At 41.1% G+C, this 21,031-nt stretch overlaps 1 protein-coding gene across 5 annotated transcripts in view; it reads left to right on the top strand.

Annotated features, from left to right (window-relative positions):
• LOC133550796 (SUN domain-containing ossification factor-like) overlaps window positions 1-21,031 on the top strand; it is a 59,905-nt gene that overhangs the window by 15,889 nt on the left and 22,985 nt on the right. For all 5 annotated transcript variants that reach the window (XR_009806379.1, XR_009806380.1, XM_061896840.1 and 2 more), the window contains exons 4-11: window positions 155-339; window positions 2,270-2,353; window positions 6,082-6,214; window positions 6,273-6,381; window positions 16,565-16,689; window positions 17,471-17,538; window positions 17,612-17,719; window positions 17,782-17,887. Coding sequence is in view for 3 of the 5 variants with exons in the window: in XM_061896840.1 (XP_061752824.1) it covers window positions 155-339; window positions 2,270-2,353; window positions 6,082-6,214; window positions 6,273-6,381; window positions 16,565-16,689; window positions 17,471-17,538; window positions 17,612-17,719; window positions 17,782-17,887 (918 nt within the window). In the remaining 2 variants the exon portion in view is untranslated. The remainder of the gene's footprint in view (window positions 1-154; window positions 340-2,269; window positions 2,354-6,081; window positions 6,215-6,272; window positions 6,382-16,564; window positions 16,690-17,470; window positions 17,539-17,611; window positions 17,720-17,781; window positions 17,888-21,031) is intronic.

Here is a 21,031-nt window from a genome sequence, read left to right as displayed (position 1 = left end):
GATGTGTTGGCATGCAGGACTAGGACTACAGTTATAGATGTGTTGGCATGCAGGACTAGGACTACAGTTATAGATGTGTTGGCATGCAGGACTAGGACTACAGTACACACCTGCCATCGAGTGCACCTTGAAAGGCTTTGCAAATGTCTTCCAGGCCTTGGGTCCAGAGCCCACAGGGGATGGTGTGTCAGAGGTCCACAACGGGACTTCACATGCACAAACGGAACATGAGCAAAGCTCAGAAGAGAGCAGCCGTCCTCAAGTTCTAGAACCTTCTGCTTCAGTGTTTGGATCCACTGCTGAGGAGAAGGACAGTCCTGGTGAGGACAGCACAGTCAGGCAAGCTTCACTCAGTCACTCACACATCTTATATTCTTATGTCTACCAGCAGCTTCACTCAGTCACTCACACATCTTATATTCTTATGTCTACCAGCAGCTTCACTCAGTCACTCACACATCTTATATTCTTATGTCTACCAGCAACTTCACTCAGTCACTCACACATCTTATATTCTTATTTCTACCAGCAGTTTCACTCAGTCACTCACACATCTTATATTCTTATGTCTACCAGCAGCTTCACTCAGTCACTCACACATCTTATATTCTTATTTCTACCTGCAGCTTCACTCAGTCACTCACACATCTTATATTCTTTTTTCTACCAGCAGCTTCACTCAGTCACTCACACATTTTATATTCTTATTTCTACCAGCAGCTTCACTCAGTCACTCACACATCTTATATTCTTATTTCTACCAGCAGCTTCACCTAGTCACTCACACATCTTATATTCTTATTTCTACCAGCAGCTTCACTCAGTCACTCACACATTTTATATTCTTATTTCTACCAGCAGCTTCACTCAGTCACTCACACATCTTATATTCTTATTTCTACCAGCAGCTTCACCTAGTCACTCACACATCTTATATTCTTATGTCTACCAGCAGCTTCACTCAGTCACTCACACATCTTATATTCTTATACCTACCAGCAGCTTCACTCAGTTACTCACACATCTTATATTCTTATGTCTACCAGCAGCTTCACTCAGTCACTCACACATCTTATATTCTTATTTCTACCTGCAGCTTCACTCAGTCACTCACACATCTTATATTCTTTTTTCTACCAGCAGCTTCACTCAGTCACTCACACATTTTATATTCTTATTTCTACCAGCAGCTTCACTCAGTCACTCACACATCTTATATTCTTATTTCTACCAGCAGCTTCACTCAGTCACTCACACATCTTATATTCTTATTTCTACCAGCAGCTTCACCTAGTCACTCACACATCTTATATTCTTATGTCTACCAGCAGCTTCACTCAGTCACTGACACATCTTATATTCTTATACCTACCAGCAGCTTCACTCAGTTACTCACACATCTTATATTCTTATGTCTACCAGCAGCTTCACTCAGTCACTCACACATCTTATATTCTTATACCTACCAGCAGCTTCACTCAGTCAGTCACACATCTTATATTCTTATGTCTACCAGCAGCTTCACTCAGTCACTCACACATCTTATATTCTTATACCTACCAGCAGCTTCACTCAGTCAGTCACACATCTTGTATTTGTATTTCTACCAGCAGCTTCATCATGTACATGCATGTTTCACCCAGTCACCCTGAGAGCATTGTCTCAATACATCTGTCAAGCACTCCAAAACAAAACACCTATTCTGCCTTTCACAATAATTGTCTCTACGCACTGAACAAAACATTCATATATAAATGTCAGATATACAGATCACTCTTGAATAGCACACACAGTTTTAGTAAATCATACACTATTTATAGATTGCACACACTGTTTAGCACCCGTCATATTCGGATCTTAGTGGATCAGGCCCATAGTATCTTGTTTGGTTTGGATGGTGAGGAGAGGTGCCAGGAGCGAGACCAATGGACAAATATGTGTGGAAAACAAACTATTAGGTTAACTTTCAGTTTTGTTGTTTCGTTGGACAACGCCCAACTCCACCAGGGAGGAGCATAATAAAAGGTGCAGTAAATGAGTGTTTCCATGGCGGTGCTCCGTATAGTACGCGCATAATCCTCTGTTAAATAAGACCCGCTGCTCTATATTTCAATTTACAACGATACAATAATAAACCATGAAACTTCTTACTTCGGAATGTGGTCCACTAAGGACAAGCTGTATGAAAGAATGCGTTTATCCGGTTGATTGCTGTTGAAATGCAGAGTGGGTGAGTTGTTGTAAAGAATGTGACTTTGTGTCATTGTAGTGTTTCAGATGGTGAAGGTCACCTTGACTCGGCCTTGTCTCCAGCTGACTGTGAAGAAGAGTCTAACCCCTTTGATGAGGACAGGTCAGCACCTTCCATCAATCATTACATCTGACTAGTGTACTAGTATAGTACCGTGCTACTCATCAATCATATTCACTACTACGCTCTGTTGGAAAAGTGCCGCTTCCCCCCTTTTTTTAACGGACATGATGGAGTGTTGTCATGTGGTGACATTGCAGCATGTTGGGCAGCGCACACACACAGAGTACTTACAAGCAGACACAGTGTGTAGGCAGAAAAGCAGGGGAGCATGTTGGGCAGCGCACACACACAGAGTACTTACAAGCAGACACAGTGTGTAGGCAGAAAAGCAGAGGAGCATGTTGGGCAGCGCACACACACAGAGTACTTACAAGCAGACACAGTGTGTAGACAGAAAAGCAGAGGAGCATGTTGGGCAGCGCACACACACCGAGTACTTACAAGCAGACACAGTGTGTAGACAGAAAAGCAGGGGAGCATGTTAGGCAGCGCACACACACCGAGTACTTACAAGCAGACACAGTGTGTAGACAGAAAAGCAGAGGAGCATGTTGGGCAGCGCACACACACCGAGTACTTGCAAGCAGACACAGTGTGGAGACAGAAAAGCAGAGGAGCATGTTGGGCAGCGCACACACACCGAGTACTTGCAAGCAGACACAGTGTGGAGACAGAAAAGCAGAGGAGCATGTTGGGCAGCGCACACACACAGAGTACTTACAAGCAGACACAGTGTGGAGACAGAAAAGCAGAGGAGCATGTTGGGCAGCGTACACACACCGAGTACTTGCAAGCAGACACAGTGTGGAGACAGAAAAGCAGGGGAGCATGTTGGGCAGCGCACACACACAGAGTACTTGCAAGCAGACACAGTGTGTAGACAGAAAAGCAGAGGAGCATGTTGGGCAGCGCACACACACCGAGTACTTACAAGCAGACACAGTGTGTAGACAGAAAAGCAGAGGAGCATGTTGGGCAGCGCACACACACAGAGTACTACCAAGCAGACACAGTGTGGAGACAGAAAAGCAGAGGAGCTTGTTGGGCAGCGCACACATACCGAGTACTTACAAGCAGACACAGTGTGGAGACAGAAAAGCAGAGGAGCATGTTGGGCAGCGCACACACACCGAGTACTTGCAAGCAGACACAGTGTGGAGACAGAAAAGCAGAGGAGCATGTTGGGCAGCGCACACACACCGAGTACTTGCAAGCAGACACAGTGTGGAAACAGAAAAGCAGAGGAGCATGTTGGGCAGCGCACACACACAGAGTACTTACAAGCAGACACAGTGTGGAGACAGAAAAGCAGAGGAGCATGTTGGGCAGCGCACACACACACGAGTACTTGCAAGCAGACACAGTGTGGAAACAGAAAAGCAGAGGAGCATGTTGGGCAGCGCACACACACAGAGTACTTGCAAGCAGACACAGTGTGTAGACAGAAAAGCAGAGGAGCATGTTGGGCAGCGCACACACACAGAGTACTACCAAGCAGACACAGTGTGGAGACAGAAAAGCAGAGGAGCATGTTGGGCAGCGCACACATACCGAGTACTTACAAGCAGACACAGTGTGGAGACAGAAAAGCAGAGGAGCATGTTGGGCAGCGCACACACACCGAGTACTTGCAAGCAGACACAGTGTGGAGACAGAAAAGCAGAGGAGCATGTTGGGCAGCGCACACACACAGAGTACTTGCAAGCAGACACAGTGTGGAGACAGAAAAGCAGAGGAGCATGTTGGGCAGCGCACACACACAGAGTACTTGCAAGCAGACACAGTGTGGAAACAGAAAAGCAGAGGAGCATGTTGGGCAGCGCACACACACAGAGTACTTGCAAGCAGACACAGTGTGGAGACAGAAAAGCAGAGGAGCATGTTGGGCAGCGCACACACACAGAGTACTTACAAGCAGACACAGTGTGGAGACAGAAAAGCAGAGGAGCATGTTGGGCAGCGCACACACACACGAGTACTTGCAAGCAGACACAGTGTGGAAACAGAAAAGCAGAGGAGCATGTTGGGCAGCGCACACACACAGAGTACTTGCAAGCAGACACAGTGTGGAGACAGAAAAGCAGAGGAGCATGTTGGGCAGCGCACACACACAGAGTACTTCCAAGCAGACACAGTGTGTTGGCAGAAAAGCAGGGGAGCATGTTGGGCAGCGCACACACACAGAGTACTTGCAAGCAGACACAGTGTGTAGACAGAAAAGGGAAAATGGACGAATTTTGCTGTAAAAAGTCAAGATAAAGGTGAAGTTATAACACTGAAACACCCTCAGGAAGGTTCGCTTTAACACATGCAGCTAACGTTCATCCACAGTGTTTTAGCTACTTCTAAATCATTAATCCTCGTCTCCATGGCGACAAAGTAAGTTTCCTACAAGTAGCATTATCACTGCAGGGCGAGGAATAGCTAAACATGCTTCACTACGCACCGTAGCTCACCGCCGTCACAATGTAAACAAACGCCATGGGTGGATCGACGCCTGACATCCACTGTAATGATACCAAGTACAGGAGCGTATCTAGTCGATACTACTATCATTGCGTCGATATTTTTTGCCATCACATCTTCTTTAAAATTCATATTATGTTTATAAAGTCGGTAAATATGTCCCCGGACACATGAGGACTTCATTAATCCTGGCCAAGTAAAGTAAGTTTATTTCAAGTCACATTATCACTGGAGGACGAGGAATATCTAAACGTGCTTCACTACACACCGTCGGAGGATACAATAGCTCTGAATGGAAACAAACGCCATTGGTGGCTCTACACCTGACATCCACTGTAATGATACCAAGTACAAGAGTTTATCTAGTCGATACTACTCTGATTACATTGATATTTTTTAATGTCACTGTGACGGGTCTACAACCCGGACCGAATGGGTTGCAGTGCCAATCGATACAGGACGCATCATAACAAGATTGACTTGAGTTTATTATTTTGATAATAAAGTCTGTCGAGCCGATTTCTAGCTCGCCAGCTCTTCCTGCTGCGGGGGCCCATCTTGCTCGGGGTCGTTCGCCGTGGTCTTCTCGCCTACTTCCGCCCCGAATATTCCTCCCTTGCCCCTTTTATACTACAGCAGAAGATGATGGGACTGAGAACCGGTGTGTAGTTTACGTGTGTAGTTTACGCACCTGACTCGGCTCCGAGTGCGCCCCGCCTCTCTGCTTCGCCGCATGCTCCGCCTCCTCGCCGCCATCTCGGGCCGGACCATCGTTTGTCCGAGCCCGCCGTCTCTCTCCTTTTTTAAAAAGGTATGTCACGTATATAAAGTCAGTAAATACGTCCCTGGACACATGTGGACTTTGAATATGACCAATGTGTGATCCTGTAACTACTTGGTATCGACATGATCCATACCTAAATGTGTGGTATCATCCAAAACTAATGTCGAGTATGAAAGAAGAGAAGAATAGGTGATGATTACATTTGAACAGAAGTGATAGATAGAACATGTTGAAGGAGAAAGTAAGCAGATATTAACAGTAAATGAACAATTCATTTTTTACAGTTTGTCCCTCATAAAATAATAGGTATGTAAATGACACAATATGTTACTGCAGACTAATTAGTTGTCTTTGTTTGTTTACTAACTCCTAAAAGACAAGTTGTCTATTTTAATGAAGGACTAAATGACAATAATAACATGTGTTGTTGCAATAATGGACATTATTAGTATGTAAATAGGTGTTGCCACGGCGACGAGCCTCCATGTTACTATTGCATGTCTTGTTGTTGGGACAGACTTCCTCCCCTCATCCTGGAGAACATGTCCAACGCTCACGCAGCTGGTACCAAAAGTCACTCTGACCCCTCTGCGGGGTCTCAGGCGGCTCAGCACCAGGAGGGCAACGTGTCTCACTCTCTGCAGGAGGACGTAAGTCTTTCAACTGGCAGCCAGTGAAGTGGTGAATGTGCTCACACTTGTCCACTAGGACCAGAGTGCTGGGGACCCGGACCTCAGCGGGACCGGCAAGGACCCGGAGGAAATCCCCACATTCGATGAGTGGAAGCGAAAAGTGATGGAGGTGGAGCAAGAGAAAAGTAAGATGTGAGACGGACTGCGCATGCTTTATTATGAAAGTGATGGAGGTGGAGCAAGAGAAAAGTAAGACTGACTGTACATGCTTTATTATGAAAGTGATGGACGTGGAGCAAGAGAAAAGTAAGATGTGAGACAGACTACATGCTTTATTATGAAAGTGATTGAGGTGGAGCAAGGGAAAAGTAAGACAGACTGTACATGTTGTATTATGAAAGTGATGGAGGTGGAGCAAGAGAAAAGTAAGATGTGAGACGGACTGTGCATGCTTTATTATGAAAGTGATGGAGGTGGAGCAAGAGAAAAGTAAGATGTGAGACGGACTGAACATGCTTTATCATGAAAGTGATGGAGGTGGAGCAAGAGAAAAGTAAGATGTGAGACAGACGGTACATGTTTGATTATGAAAGTGATGGAGGTGTAGCAAGAGAAAAGTAAGATGTGTGACGGACTGTGCATGCTTTATTATGAAAGTGATGGAGGTGGAGCAAGAGAAAAGTAAGATTTGAGACAGACTGTGCATGCTTTATTATGAAAGTGATGGAGGTGGAGGAAGAGAAAAGTAAGATGTAGGACAGACTGTACATGCTTTATTATGAAAGTGATGGAGGTGGAGCAAGAGAAAAGTAAGATGTGAGACGGACTGTGTACATCCTTTATTATGAAAGTGATGAAGGTGGAGCAAGAGAAAAGTAAGATGTAGGACAGACTGTACATGCTTTATTATGAAAGTGATGGAGGTGGAGCAAGAGAAAAGTAAGATGTGAGACGGACTGTACATGCTTTATTATGAAAGTGATGAAGGTGGAGCAAGAGAAAAGTAAGATGTGAGACGGACTGTGCATGCTTTATTATGAAAGTGATGGAGGTGGAGCAAGAGAAAAGTAAGATGTGAGACAGACTGTACATGCTTTACTACGAAAGTGATGGAGGTGGAGCAAGAGAAAAGTAAGATGTGAGACGGACTGTACATGCTTTATTATGAAAGTGATGGAGGTGGAGCAAGAGAAAAGTAAGATGTGAGACGGACTGTACATGCTTTATTTTGAACGTGATGGAGGTGGAGATAGAGAAAAGTAAGATGTGAGACAAGACTGTACATGCTTTATTATGAACGTGATGGAGGTGGAGCAAGAGAAAAGTAAGATGTGAGACAGACTGTACATGCTTTATTATGAAAGTGATGGAGGTGGAGCAAGGGAAAAGTAAGACAGACTGTACATGCTTTATTATGAAAGTGATGGAGGCGGAGCAAGAGAAAAGTAAGATGTGAGACAGACTGTACATGCTTTATTATGAAAGTGATGGAGGTGGAGCAAGAGAAAAGTAAGATGTGAGACGGACTGTACATGCTTTATTGTGAAAGTGATGGAGGTGGAGAAAGAGAAAAGTAAGATGTGAGACGGACTGTGCATGCTTTATTATGAAAGTGATGGAGGTGGAGCAAGAGAAAAGTAAGATGTGAGACGGACTGCGCATGCTTTATTATGAAAGTGATGGAGGTGGAGCAAGAGAAAAGTAAGACGTGAGACAGACTGTATATGCTTTATTATGAAAGTGATGGAGGTGGAGCAAGAGAAAAGTAAGTTCTGTGACAGACTGTACATGCTTTATTATGAAAGTGATGGAGGTGGAGCAAGAGAAAAGTAAGATGTGAGACGGACTATACATGCTTTATTATGAACGTGATGGAGGTGGAGCAAGAGAAAAGTAAGATGTGAGACAGACTGTACATGCTTTATTATGAAAGTGATGGAGGTGGAGCAAGGGAAAAGTAAGACAGACTGTACATGCTTTATTATGAAAGTGATAAAGGTGGAGCAAGAGAAAAGTAAGATGTGAGACAGACTGTACATGCTTTATTATGAAAGTGATGGAGGTGGAGCAAGAGAAAAGTAAGATGTGAGACGGACTGTGCATGCTTTATTATGAAAGTGATGGAGGTGGAGCAAGGGAAAAGTAAGACAGACTGTACATGCTTTATTATGAAAGTGATGGAGGTGGAGCAAGAGAAAGTTAAGATGTAAGACAGACTGTACATGCTTTATTATGAAAGTGATGGAGGTGGAGCAAGAGAAAAGTAAGATGTAGGACAGACTGTATATGCTTTATTATTAATGTGATGGAGGTGGAGCAAGAGAAAATTAAGATGTGAGACAGACTGTTCATGCTTTATTATGAAAGTGATGGAGGTGGAGCAAGAGAAAAGTAAGATGTGAGACGGACTGTACATGCTTTATTGTGAAAGTGATGGAGGTGGAGCAAGAGAAAGTTAAGATGTAAGACAGACTGTACATGCTTTATTATGAAAGTGATGGAGGTGGAGCAAGAGAAAAGTAAGATGTAGGACAGACTGTATATGCTTTATTATTAAAGTGATGGAGGTGGAGCAAGAGAAAAGTAAGATGTGAGATGGACTGTACATGCTTTATTATGAAAGTGATGGAGGTGGAGCAAGAGAAAAGTAAGATGTGAGACAGACTGTACATGCTTTATTATGAAAGTGATGGAGGTGGAGCAAGAGAAAAGTAAGATGTGAGACGGACTGTACATGCTTTATCATGAAAGTGATGGAGGTGGAGCAAGGGAAAAGTAAGATGTGAGACAGACTGTGCATGCTTTATTATGAAAGTGATGGAGGTGGAGCAAGAGAAAGTTAAGATGTAAGACAGACTGTACATGCTTTATTATGAAAGTGATGGAGGTGGAGCAAGAGAAAGTTAAGATGTGAGACGGACTGTACATGCTTTATTATGAAAGTGATGGAGGTGGAGAAAGAGAAAAGTAAGCTGTAGGACAGACTGTATATGCTTTATTATTAAAGTGATGGAGGTGGAGCAAGAGAAAATCAAGATGTGAGACGGACTGTACATGCTTTATTATGAAAGTGATGGAGGTGGAGCAAGAGAAAAGTAAGACAAACTGTACATGCTTTATTATGAAAGTGATGGAGGTGGAGCAAGAGAAAAGTAAGACAGACTGTACATGCTTTATTATGAAAGTGATGGAGGTGGAGCAAAAGAAAAGTAAGATGTAAGACAGACTGTATATGCTTTATTATGAAAGTGATGGAGGTGGAGCAAGAAAAAAGTAAGATGTAGGACAGACTGTACATGCTTTATTATGAAAGTGATGGAGGTGGAGAAAAGAAAAGTAAGATGTGAGATGGACTGTACATGCTTTATTATGAAAGTGATGGAGGTGGAGCAAGAGAAAGTTAAGATGTAAGACAGACTGTACATGCTTTATTATGAAAGTGATGGAGGTGGAGCAAGAGAAAAGTAAGATGTGAGACGGACTGTACATGCTTTATTATGAAAGTGATGGAGGTGGAGCAAGAGAAAAGTAAGATGTGAGACGGACTGTACATGCTTTATTATGTAAGTGATGGAGGTGGGGCAAGAGAAAAGTAAGATGTGAGACGGACTGTACATGCTTTATTATGAAAGTGATGGAGGTGGAGCAAAAGAAAAGTAAGATGTAAGACAGACTGTATATGCTTTATTATGAAAGTGATGGAGGTGGAGCAAGAAAAAAGTAAGATGTAGGACAGACTGTACATGCTTTATTATGAAAGTGATGGAGGTGGAGAAAAGAAAAGTAAGATTTGAGATGGACTGTACATGCTTTATTATGAAAGTGATGGAGGTGGAGCAAGAGAAAGTTAAGATGTAAGACAGACTGTACATGCTTTATCATGAAAGTGATGGAGGTGGAGCAAGAGAAAAGTAAGATGTGAGACGGACTGTACATGCTTTATTATGAAAGTGATGGAGGTGGAGCAAGAGAAAAGTAAGATATGAGACGGATTGTACATGCTTTATTATGTAAGTGATGAAGGTGGAGCAAGAGAAAAGTAAGATGTGAGACGGACTGTACATGCTTTATTATGAAAGTGATGGAGGTGGAGCAAGAGAAAAGTAAGATTTGAGACAGACTGCATGCTTTATTATGAAAGTGATGGAGGTGGAGCAAGAGAAAAGTAAGACAGACTGTACATGTTTGATTCTGTACATGTTTGATTTTGAAAGTGATGGGGGTGGAGCAAGAGAAAAGTAAGATGTGTGACAGACTGTACATGCTTTATCATGAAAGTAATGGAGGTGGAGCAAGAGAAAAGTAAGACAGACTGTACATGCTTTATTATGAAAGTGATGGAGGTGGAGCTAGAGAAAAGTAAGACGGACTGTACATGTTTGATTTTGAAAGTGATGGAGGTGGAGCAAGAGAAAAGTAAGATGTGTGACAGACTGTACATGCTTTATTATGAAAGTAATGGAGGTGGAGCAAGAGAAAAGTAAGACAGACTGTACATGCTTTATTATGAAAGTGATGGAGGTGGAGCAAGAGAAAAGTAAGACGGACTGTACATGCTTTATTATGAAAGTGATGGAGGTGGAGCAAGAGAAAAGTAAGATGTGAGACGGACTGTATATGCTTTATTATGAAAGTGATGGAGGTGGAGCAAGAGAAAAGTAAGATTTGAGACAGACTGTGCATGCTTTATTATGAAAGTGATTGAGGTGGAGCAAGAGAAAAGTTAGACTGACTGTTCATGCTTTATTATGAAAGTGATGGAGGTGGAGCAAGAGAAAAGTAAGACAGACTGTACATGCTTTATTATGAAAGTGATGGAGGTGGAGCAAGAGAAAAGTAAGACGGACTGTACATGCTTTATTATGAAAGTGATGGAGGTGGAGCAAGAGAAAAGTAAGACAGACTGTACATGCTTTATTATGAAAGTGATGGAGGTGGAGCAAGAGAAAAGTAAGACAGACTGTACATGCTTTATTATGAAAGTGATGGAGGTGGAGCAAGAGAAAAGTAAGACAGACTGTACATGCTTTATTATGAAAGTGATGGAAGTGGAGCAAGAGAAAAGTAAGACAGACTGTACATGCTTTATTATGAAAGTGATGGAGGTGGAGCAAGAGAAAAGTAAGACAGACTGTACATGCTTTATTATGAAAGTGATGGAGGTGGAGCAAGAGAAAAGTAAGACAGACTGTACATGCTTTATTATGGCAGCCACAAGTCAAACTGAGACCTGTTTCTTGTCTTTTCCTCTGTATTTTGCAACAGAGGAAGTAAAACCAAGTGTTCATGGAATGTTGTGACTACACTAAAAGTAGAAATGCATTTGCCGTTTTGTCTTGTGTAAAAATGTAATTTGTTAAAACAACCGCTGTGCTTTAGCCTGTGAATGGGCTTGTCCATTGTTTGTTAGCATGAAGCTAGCAGCAGAACAACCAACCCTTATCCTCCAGCATGGGACTTTTCCCTCCATTGTCGCAAATCACTGTGATTTTTATCTCTGTCATAATATAAAACAATATTTTCCCTTTTTCTTTTGTTTTTTACGAGCTACAATGTGTGTTAAAATCTTGATTTGTGTCTTTGCCAACAACTAGGGTTTTCTCCTAATGAGTCCGGTTCTTGGTAGTCCACTGGTAGAAAGAAGGCTTTTCCATTAGAAATCATGAAGTTAAAAAGTAATATGTAAATAATCACTAGACGAACAATCTGTGGCTGTGAAGTGAACACTAGTAAGGTTGTAAATACTGTATAGAATAGGCTAACCCATGTGGTTCCTGTGGATGTGAACACAAGTTGTAATTACTGTAGTGACTAATTAAATAACATAGTGACTGAAACAGACACAGTAATGTTTACATAATAACTAGATGGACCATCTGTGGCTGTGAAGTGAACACTAGTAAGGTTGTACATACTGTATAGAGTAGGCTAACCCATGTGGTTCCTGTGGATGTGAACACAAGTTGTAATTACTGTAGTGACTAATTAAATAACATAGTGACTGAAACAGACACAGTAATGTGTAAATAATAAGTAGATGGACCATCTGGGGCTGTGAAGTGAACACTAGTAAGGTTGTAAATACTGTATAGAGTAGGCTAACCCATGTGGTTCCTGTGGATGTGAACACAAGTTGTAATTACTGTAGTGACTAATTAAATAACATAGTGACTGAAACAGACACAGTAATGTGTAAATAATAAGTAGATGAACCATCTGTGGCTGTGAAGTGAACACTAGTAAGGTTGTAAATACTGTATAGAGTAGGCTAACCCATGTGGTTCCTGTGGATGTGAACAAAAGTTGTAATTACTGTAGTGACTAATTAAATAACATAGTGACTGAAACAGACACAGTAATGTTTAAATAATAAATAGATGGACCATCTGTGGCTGTGAAGTGAACACTAATAAGGTTGTAAATACTGTATAGAGTAGGCTAACCCATGTGGTTCCTGTGGATGTGAACACAAGTTGTAATTACTGTAGTGACTAATTAAATAACATAGTGACTGAAACAGACACAGTAATGTGTAAATAATAACTAGATGGACCATCTGTGGCTGTGAAGTGAACACTAGTAAGGTTGTACATACTGTATAGAGTAGGCTAACCCATGTGGTTCCTGTGGATGTGAACACAAGTTGTAATTACTGTAGTGACTAATTAAATAACATAGTGACTGAAACAGACACAGTAATGTGTAAATAATAAGTAGATGGACCATCTGGGGCTGTGAAGTGAACACTAGTAAGGTTGTAAATACTGTATAGAGTAGGCTAACCCATGTGGTTCCTGTGGATGTGAACAAAAGTTGTAATTACTGTAGTGACTAATTAAATAACATAGTGACTGAAACAGACACAGTAATGTTTAAATAATAAATAGATGGACCATCTGTGGCTGTGAAGTGAACACTAGTAAGGTTGTAAATACTGTATAGAGTAGGCTAACCCATGTGGTTCCTGTGGATGTGAACACAAGTTGTAATTACTGTAGTGACTAATTAAATAACATAGTGACTGAAACAGACACAGTAATGTTTACATAATAACTAGATGGACCATCTGTGGCTGTGAAGTGAACACTAGTAAGGTTGTACATACTGTATAGAGTAGGCTAACCCATGTGGTTCCTGTGGATGTGAACACAAGTTGTAATTACTGTAGTGACTAATTAAATAACATAGTGACTGAAACAGACACAGTAATGTGTAAATAATAAGTAGATGGACCATCTGGGGCTGTGAAGTGAACACTAGTAAGGTTGTAAATACTGTATAGAGTAGGCTAACCCATGTGGTTCCTGTGGATGTGAACACAAGTTGTAATTACTGTAGTGACTAATTAAATAACATAGTGACTGAAACAGACACAGTAATGTGTAAATAATAAGTAGATGAACCATCTGTGGCTGTGAAGTGAACACTAGTAAGGTTGTAAATACTGTATAGAGTAGGCTAACCCATGTGGTTCCTGTGGATGTGAACAAAAGTTGTAATTACTGTAGTGACTAATTAAATAACATAGTGACTGAAACAGACACAGTAATGTTTAAATAATAAATAGATGGACCATCTGTGGCTGTGAAGTGAACACTAATAAGGTTGTAAATACTGTATAGAGTAGGCTAACCCATGTGGTTCCTGTGGATGTGAACACAAGTTGTAATTACTGTAGTGACTAATTAAATAACATAGTGACTGAAACAGACACAGTAATGTTTACATAATAACTAGATGGACCATCTGGCTGTGAAGTGAACACTAGTAAGGTTGTACATACTGTATAGAGTAGGCTAACCCATGTGGTTCCTGTGGATGTGAACACAAGTTGTAATTACTGTAGTGACTAATTAAATAACATAGTGACTGAAACAGACACAGTAATGTGTAAATAATAAGTAGATGGACCATCTGGGGCTGTGAAGTGAACACTAGTAAGGTTGTAAATACTGTATAGAGTAGGCTAACCCATGTGGTTCCTGTGGATGTGAACAAAAGTTGTAATTACTGTAGTGACTAATTAAATAACATAGTGACTGAAACAGACACAGTAATGTTTAAATAATAAATAGATGGACCATCTGTGGCTGTGAAGTGAACACTAGTAAGGTTGTAAATACTGTATAGAGTAGGCTAACCCATGTGGTTCCTGTGGATGTGAACACAAGTTGTAATTACTGTAGTGACTAATTAAATACCATAGTGACTGAAACAGACACAGTAATGTTTACATAATAACTAGATGGACCATCTGTGGCTGTGAAGTGAACACTAGTAAGGTTGTACATACTGTATAGAGTAGGCTAACCCATGTGGTTCCTGTGGATGTGAACACAAGTTGTAATTACTGTAGTGACTAATTAAATAACATAGTGACTGAAACAGACACAGTAATGTGTAAATAATAAGTAGATGGACCATCTGGGGCTGTGAAGTGAACACTAGTAAGGTTGTAAATACTGTATAGAGTAGGCTAACCCATGTGGTTCCTGTGGATGTAAACACAAGTTGTAATTACTGTAGTGACTAATTAAATAACATAGTGACTGAAACAGACACAGTAATGTGTAAATAATAAGTAGATGAACCATCTGTGGCTGTGAAGTGAACACTAGTAAGGTTGTAAATACTGTATAGAGTAGGCTAACCCATGTGGTTCCTGTGGATGTGAACAAAAGTTGTAATTACTGTAGTGACTAATTAAATAACATAGTGACTGAAACAGACACAGTAATGTTTAAATAATAAATAGATGGACCATCTGTGGCTGTGAAGTGAACACTAATAAGGTTGTAAATACTGTATAGAGTAGGCTAACCCATGTGGTTCCTGTGGATGTGAACACAAGTTGTAATTACTGTAGTGACTAATTAAATAACATAGTGACTGAAACAGACACAGTAATGTGTAAATAATAAGTAGATGGACCATCTGGGGCTGTGAAGTGAACACTAGTAAGGTTGTAAATACTGTATAGAGTAGGCTAACCCATGTGGTTCCTGTGGATGTGAACATAAGTTGTAATTACTCTAGTGACTAATTAAATTACATAGTGACTGAAACAGACACAGTAATGTGTAAATAATAAGTAGATGAACCATCTGTGGCTGTGAAGTGAACACTAGTAATGTTGTAAATACTGTATAGAGTAGACTAACCCGTGTGGTTCCTGTGGATGTCAACACAATTACTGTAGTGACTAAATAACATAGTGACTGAATCAGACACAGTAATGTGTAAATAATAACTAGATGAACAATCTGTGGCTGTGAAGTGAACACTAGTAAGGTTGTAAATACTGTATAGAGTAGGCTAACCCATGTGGTTCCTGTGGATGTGAACACAAGTTGTAATTACTGTAGTGACTAATTAAATAACATAGTGACTGAAACAGACACAGTAATGTGTAAATAATAAGTAGATGGACCATCTGGAGCTGTGAAGTGAACACTAGTAAGGTTGTAAATACTGTATAGAGTAGGCTAACCCATGTGGTTCCTGTGGATGTGAACACAAGTTGTAATTACTGTAGTGACTAATTAAATAACATAGTGACTGAAACAGACACAGTAATGTTTAAATAATAACTAGATGGACCATCTGTGGCTTTGAAGTGAACACTAGTAAGGTTGTAAATACTGTATAGAGTAGGCTAACCCATGTGGTTCCTGTGGATGTGAACACAAGTTGTAATTACTGTAGTGACTAATTAAATAACATAGTTAAATAATAAGTAGATGAAACATCTGTGGCTGTGAAGTGAACACTAGTAAGGTTGTAAATACTGTATGGACCCGTGTGGTTCTTGTGGATGTGAACACTAGTAAGGTTGTAAATACTGTATGGACCCGTGTGGTACCTGTGGATGTGAACACATTACTGTAGTGACTCAATAACATAGTGACTGAAACAGACATAGGGATGCATTTGGATGAATGGAAGCTGTTTTGCCTCCCACCTGGCTGCACCTGCAGCCCCCAGACCAGTCTTTTTCATGAAGTTGAAATCACATGCCTGATCTTGTTCAGCTGTGTCAATTATTTGCATTTCCTTTACTTCGTTTTCCAGAGACTTCATTGTGGAGATGATCATTAAACCACCATCTTTATTTTAAAGACAGTTTACATGTCTGCTGCTGAATTGCAACATTTAGGGATGGCAGCATCATTTCTTTCAGTGCAACAAAGGTTTGCAAAGTCTTACAAAGTTGTAATAAAACAAGCAATACAGCAACATGATATCATGGAACAAGATATATGTTGATACTGATGATTCAAGTCCCTCAAAAAATGCACCTGTCATAGCCAATGATGCAAATGATAGCACAAGTAGATTGACAATGTGTGATGTGTGATATTTGCACAGCTCAGTCTACACACACGTCGACTAGCGGGGGCTCCAGTGTGGTCAAGAAGGTCCAAAAGAATTTCAACAACTACGCTTCTGTGGAGTGTGGGGCCAAGATCCTGGGTGCTAACCCAGAAGCTAAGGTACAGCTTGAATGAGCAAAGACCCTGGGTGCTAACCCAGAAGCTAAGGTAAAACTTGAATGAGCAAAGACCCTGGGTGCTAACCCAGAAGCTAAGGTACAACTTCAATAAGCAAAGACCCTGGGTTCTAACCCAGAAGCTAAGGTACAGCTTGAATGAGCAAAGACCCTGGGTGCTAACCCAGAAGTTAAGGTACAACTTCAATGAGCAAAGACCCTGGGTGCTAACCCAGAAGTTAAGGTACAACTTGAATGAGCAAAGACCCTGGGTGCTAACCCAGAAGTTAAGGTACAACTTCAATAAGCAAAGACCCTGGGTGCTAACCCAGAAGTTAAGGCACAACTTCAATAAGCAAAGACCCTGGGTGCTAACCCAGAAGCTAAGGTACAACTTCAATAAGCAAAGACCCTGGGTTCTAACCCAGAAGCAAAAGGTACAGCTTGAATGAGCAAAGACCCTGGGTGCTAACCCAGAAGTTAAGGTACAGCTTGAATGAGCAAAGACCCTGGGTGCTAACCCAGAAGCTAAGGTACAACTTCAATAAGCAAAGACCCTGGGTGCTAACCCAGAAGTTAAGGTACAACTTCAATAAGCAAACACTTTGGGTGCTAACCTAGAAGTTAAGGTACAACTTCCATGAGCAAAGATCCTGGGTGCTAACCCAGAAGATAAGGTAAAACTTGAATGAGCAAAGACCCTGGGTGCTAACCCAGCAGCTAAGGTGCACACAACAACTTGATTGAGCACACAAGACACTTTGACATGTTTGTCTCCCATCCAGAGCACGTCGGCTATCCTGAAGGAGAACATGGACTTGTACATGCTCAATCCCTGCAGCAATAAGATCTGGTATGTGCTTGGCCCGTGGTCCAAAGAGACACATGGTTGACAGGAGGAGAGGTTGTTGGTTCCCACTTTGCAGGTTCATCATCGAGCTGTGTGAGCGCATCCAGGTCAAGCAGTTGGACATGGCCAACTTTGAACTCTTCTCCTCCACACCCAAAGACTTCCTGGTCTCCATCAGTGACCGGTAAGCACAAAGGTCTTGGTCAGTCCCTCCACCTCCACTACATTCCAAGTCTGCCTCTGCAGGTACCCCACCAACAAATGGCTCAAGCTGGGAACCTTCCAAGGCCGTGATGAACGCATCGTGCAAAGCTTCCCACTGGATGACCATCTTTATGCCAAATATGTCAAGGTACATCTTTTCTTTGATATAAGTAGTTTTAAGCAGGGGTGCCCAGACTTGTTCAGCAGGCCAAGTCCAGGTGATCTACCTCATTTACATATATTTAACTAATATTCATTGATTTTTTTAAAGTTAAAGTACCAATGATTGTCACACACACAAATTATTCTCTGCATTTGACCCATCACCCTTGATCACCCCCTGGGAGGTGAGGGGAGCAGTGAGCAGCAGCGGTGTCACGCCTGGGAATCATTTATGGTGATTTAACCCCCAATTCCAAGCCTTGATGCTGAGTGCCAAGCAGGGAGGTAATGGCTCCCATTTTCATAGTCTTTGGTATGATTCGGCCGGGATTTGAACTCACGACCTACCCATCTCAGGGCGGACACTCTAACCACTAGGCCACTGAGTAGGTATTTTGAAAGAGAGGATTTGTAAGGATGTGTAAGACATGTTTTATGTTGTAAATAAACTCCAAGCATAAGATATAGATTCCTTTCTTTGATGTAAGTTGGTGTGTTACCTGACTTGGAATCACACAGGAGTGATGATAACCTCCACATTTTACAATGGAGGAGAAACAAAGTCCTCCTTTCTGTCCAATACCACATGGAAGTGCTTGCTTTTTCTTTGTCCTCACTCCTTTTTATGTGTCTGTGTATGTGATGACTTACTTATCATACAAGTGTGTGGTGTGTCTGTGTATGTGATGACTTGTATTACCATACAAGTGTGTAATGTGTCTGTGATGACTTGTATTACCATACAAGTGTGTGGTGTGTCTGTGATGACTTACTTACCATACAAGTGTGTGTCTGTGTATGTGATTACTTACTTACCATACAAGTGTGTGGTGTGTATGTGATGACTTACTTACCATACAAGTGTGTGGTGTGTCTGTGTATGTGATGACTTGTATTACCATACAACTGTGTAATGTGTATGTGATGACTTACTTACCATACAAGTGTGTGGTGTGTCTGTGTATGTGATGACTTACAATACAAGTGTGTGGTAAGTCTAAATATGTGATGACTTATACAAATGGGTGGTGTGTATGTGATGACTTATCATACAAGTGTGTGGTGTGTATGTGATGCCTTATCATACAAGTGTGTTGTGTGTATGTGATGACTTATCATACAAGTGTGTGGTGTGTCTGTGATGAATTATCATACAAGTGTGTGGTGTGTCTGTGTATGTGATGACTTACAATACAAGTGTGTGGTGTGTCTGTGTATGTGATGACTTACAATACAAGTGTGTGGTAAGTCTAAATATGTGATGACTTATCATACAAATGTGTGGTGTGTATGTGATGACTTATCATACAAGTGTGTGGTGTGTATGTGATGCCTTATCATACAAGTGTGTTGTGTGTATGTGATGACTTATCATACAAGTGTGTGGTGTGTCTGTGATGAATTATCATACAAGTGTGTGGTGTGTCTGTGTATGTGATGACTTACAATACAAGTGTGTGGTGTGTCTGTGTATGTGATGACTTACAATACAAGTGTGTGGTAAGTCTAAATATGTGATGACTTATCATACACGTGTGTGGTGTGTATGTGATGACTTATCATACAAGTGTGTGGTGTGTCTGTGTATGTGATGACTTATCATACAAGTGTGTGGTGTGTCTGTATATGTGATGACTTACAATACAAGTGTGTGGTAAGTCTAAATATGTGATGACTTATCATACAAATGTGTGGTGTGTATGTGATGACTTATCATACAAGTGTGTGGTGTGTATGTGATGCCTTATCATACAAGTGTGTTGTGTGTATGTGATGACTTATCATACAAGTGTGTGGTGTGTCTGTGATGAATTATCATACAAGTGTGTGGTGTGTCTGTGTATGTGATGACTTACAATACAAGTGTGTGGTGTGTCTGTGTATGTGATGACTTACAATACAAGTGTGTGGTAAGTCTAAATATGTGATGACTTATCATACACGTGTGTGGTGTGTATGTGATGACTTATCATACAAGTGTGTGGTGTGTCTGTGTATGTGATGACTTATCATACAAGTGTGTGGTGTGTCTGTATATGTGATGACTTACAATACAAGTGTGTGGTAAGTCTAAATATGTGATGACTTATCATACAAATGTGTGGTGTGTATGTGATGACTTGTATTACCATACAAGTGTGTGGTGTGTCTGTGATGACTTACTTACCATACAAGTGTGTGTCTGTGTATGTGATTACTTACTTACCATACAAGTGTGTGGTGTGTATGTGATGACTTACTTACCATACAAGTGTGTGGTGTGTCTGTGTATGTGATGACTTGTATTACCATACAACTGTGTAATGTGTATGTGATGACTTACTTACCATACAAGTGTGTGGTGTGTCTGTGTATGTGATGACTTACAATACAAGTGTGTGGTAAGTCTAAATATGTGATGACTTATCATACAAATGTGTGGTGTGTATGTGATGACTTATCATACAAGTGTGTGGTGTGTATGTGATGCCTTATCATACAAGTGTGTTGTGTGTATGTGATGACTTATCATACAAGTGTGTGGTGTGTCTGTGATGAATTATCATACAAGTGTGTGGTGTGTCTGTGTATGTGATGACTTACAATACAAGTGTGTGGTGTGTCTGTGTATGTGATGACTTACAATACAAGTGTGTGGTGTGTCTGTGTATGTGATGACTTACAATACAAGTGTGTGGTAAGTCTAAATATGTGATGACTTATCATACAAATGTGTGGTGTGTATGTGATGACTTATCATACAAGTGTGTGGTGTGTATGTGATGCCTTATCATACAAGTGTGTTGTGTGTATGTGATGACTTATCATACAAGTGTGTGGTGTGTCTGTGATGAATTATCATACAAGTGTGTGGTGTGTCTGTGTATGTGATGACTTACAATACAAGTGTGTGGTGTGTCTGTGTATGTGATGACTTACAATACAAGTGTGTGGTAAGTCTAAATATGTGATGACTTATCATACAAATGTGTGGTGTGTATGTGATGACTTATCATACAAGTGTGTGGTGTGTATGTGATGCCTTATCATACAAGTGTGTTGTGTGTATGTGATGACTTATCATACAAGTGTGTGGTGTGTCTGTGATGAATTATCATACAAGTGTGTGGTGTGTCTGTGTATGTGATGA

This window comes from Nerophis ophidion, linkage group LG04 (genome assembly GCF_033978795.1).
Source record: "Nerophis ophidion isolate RoL-2023_Sa linkage group LG04, RoL_Noph_v1.0, whole genome shotgun sequence".
NCBI lineage: Eukaryota > Metazoa > Chordata > Actinopteri > Syngnathiformes > Syngnathidae > Nerophis > Nerophis ophidion.
Note: the sequence above shows the minus strand (reverse complement) of the source record. Positions and strands in the feature narration are given on the sequence as shown.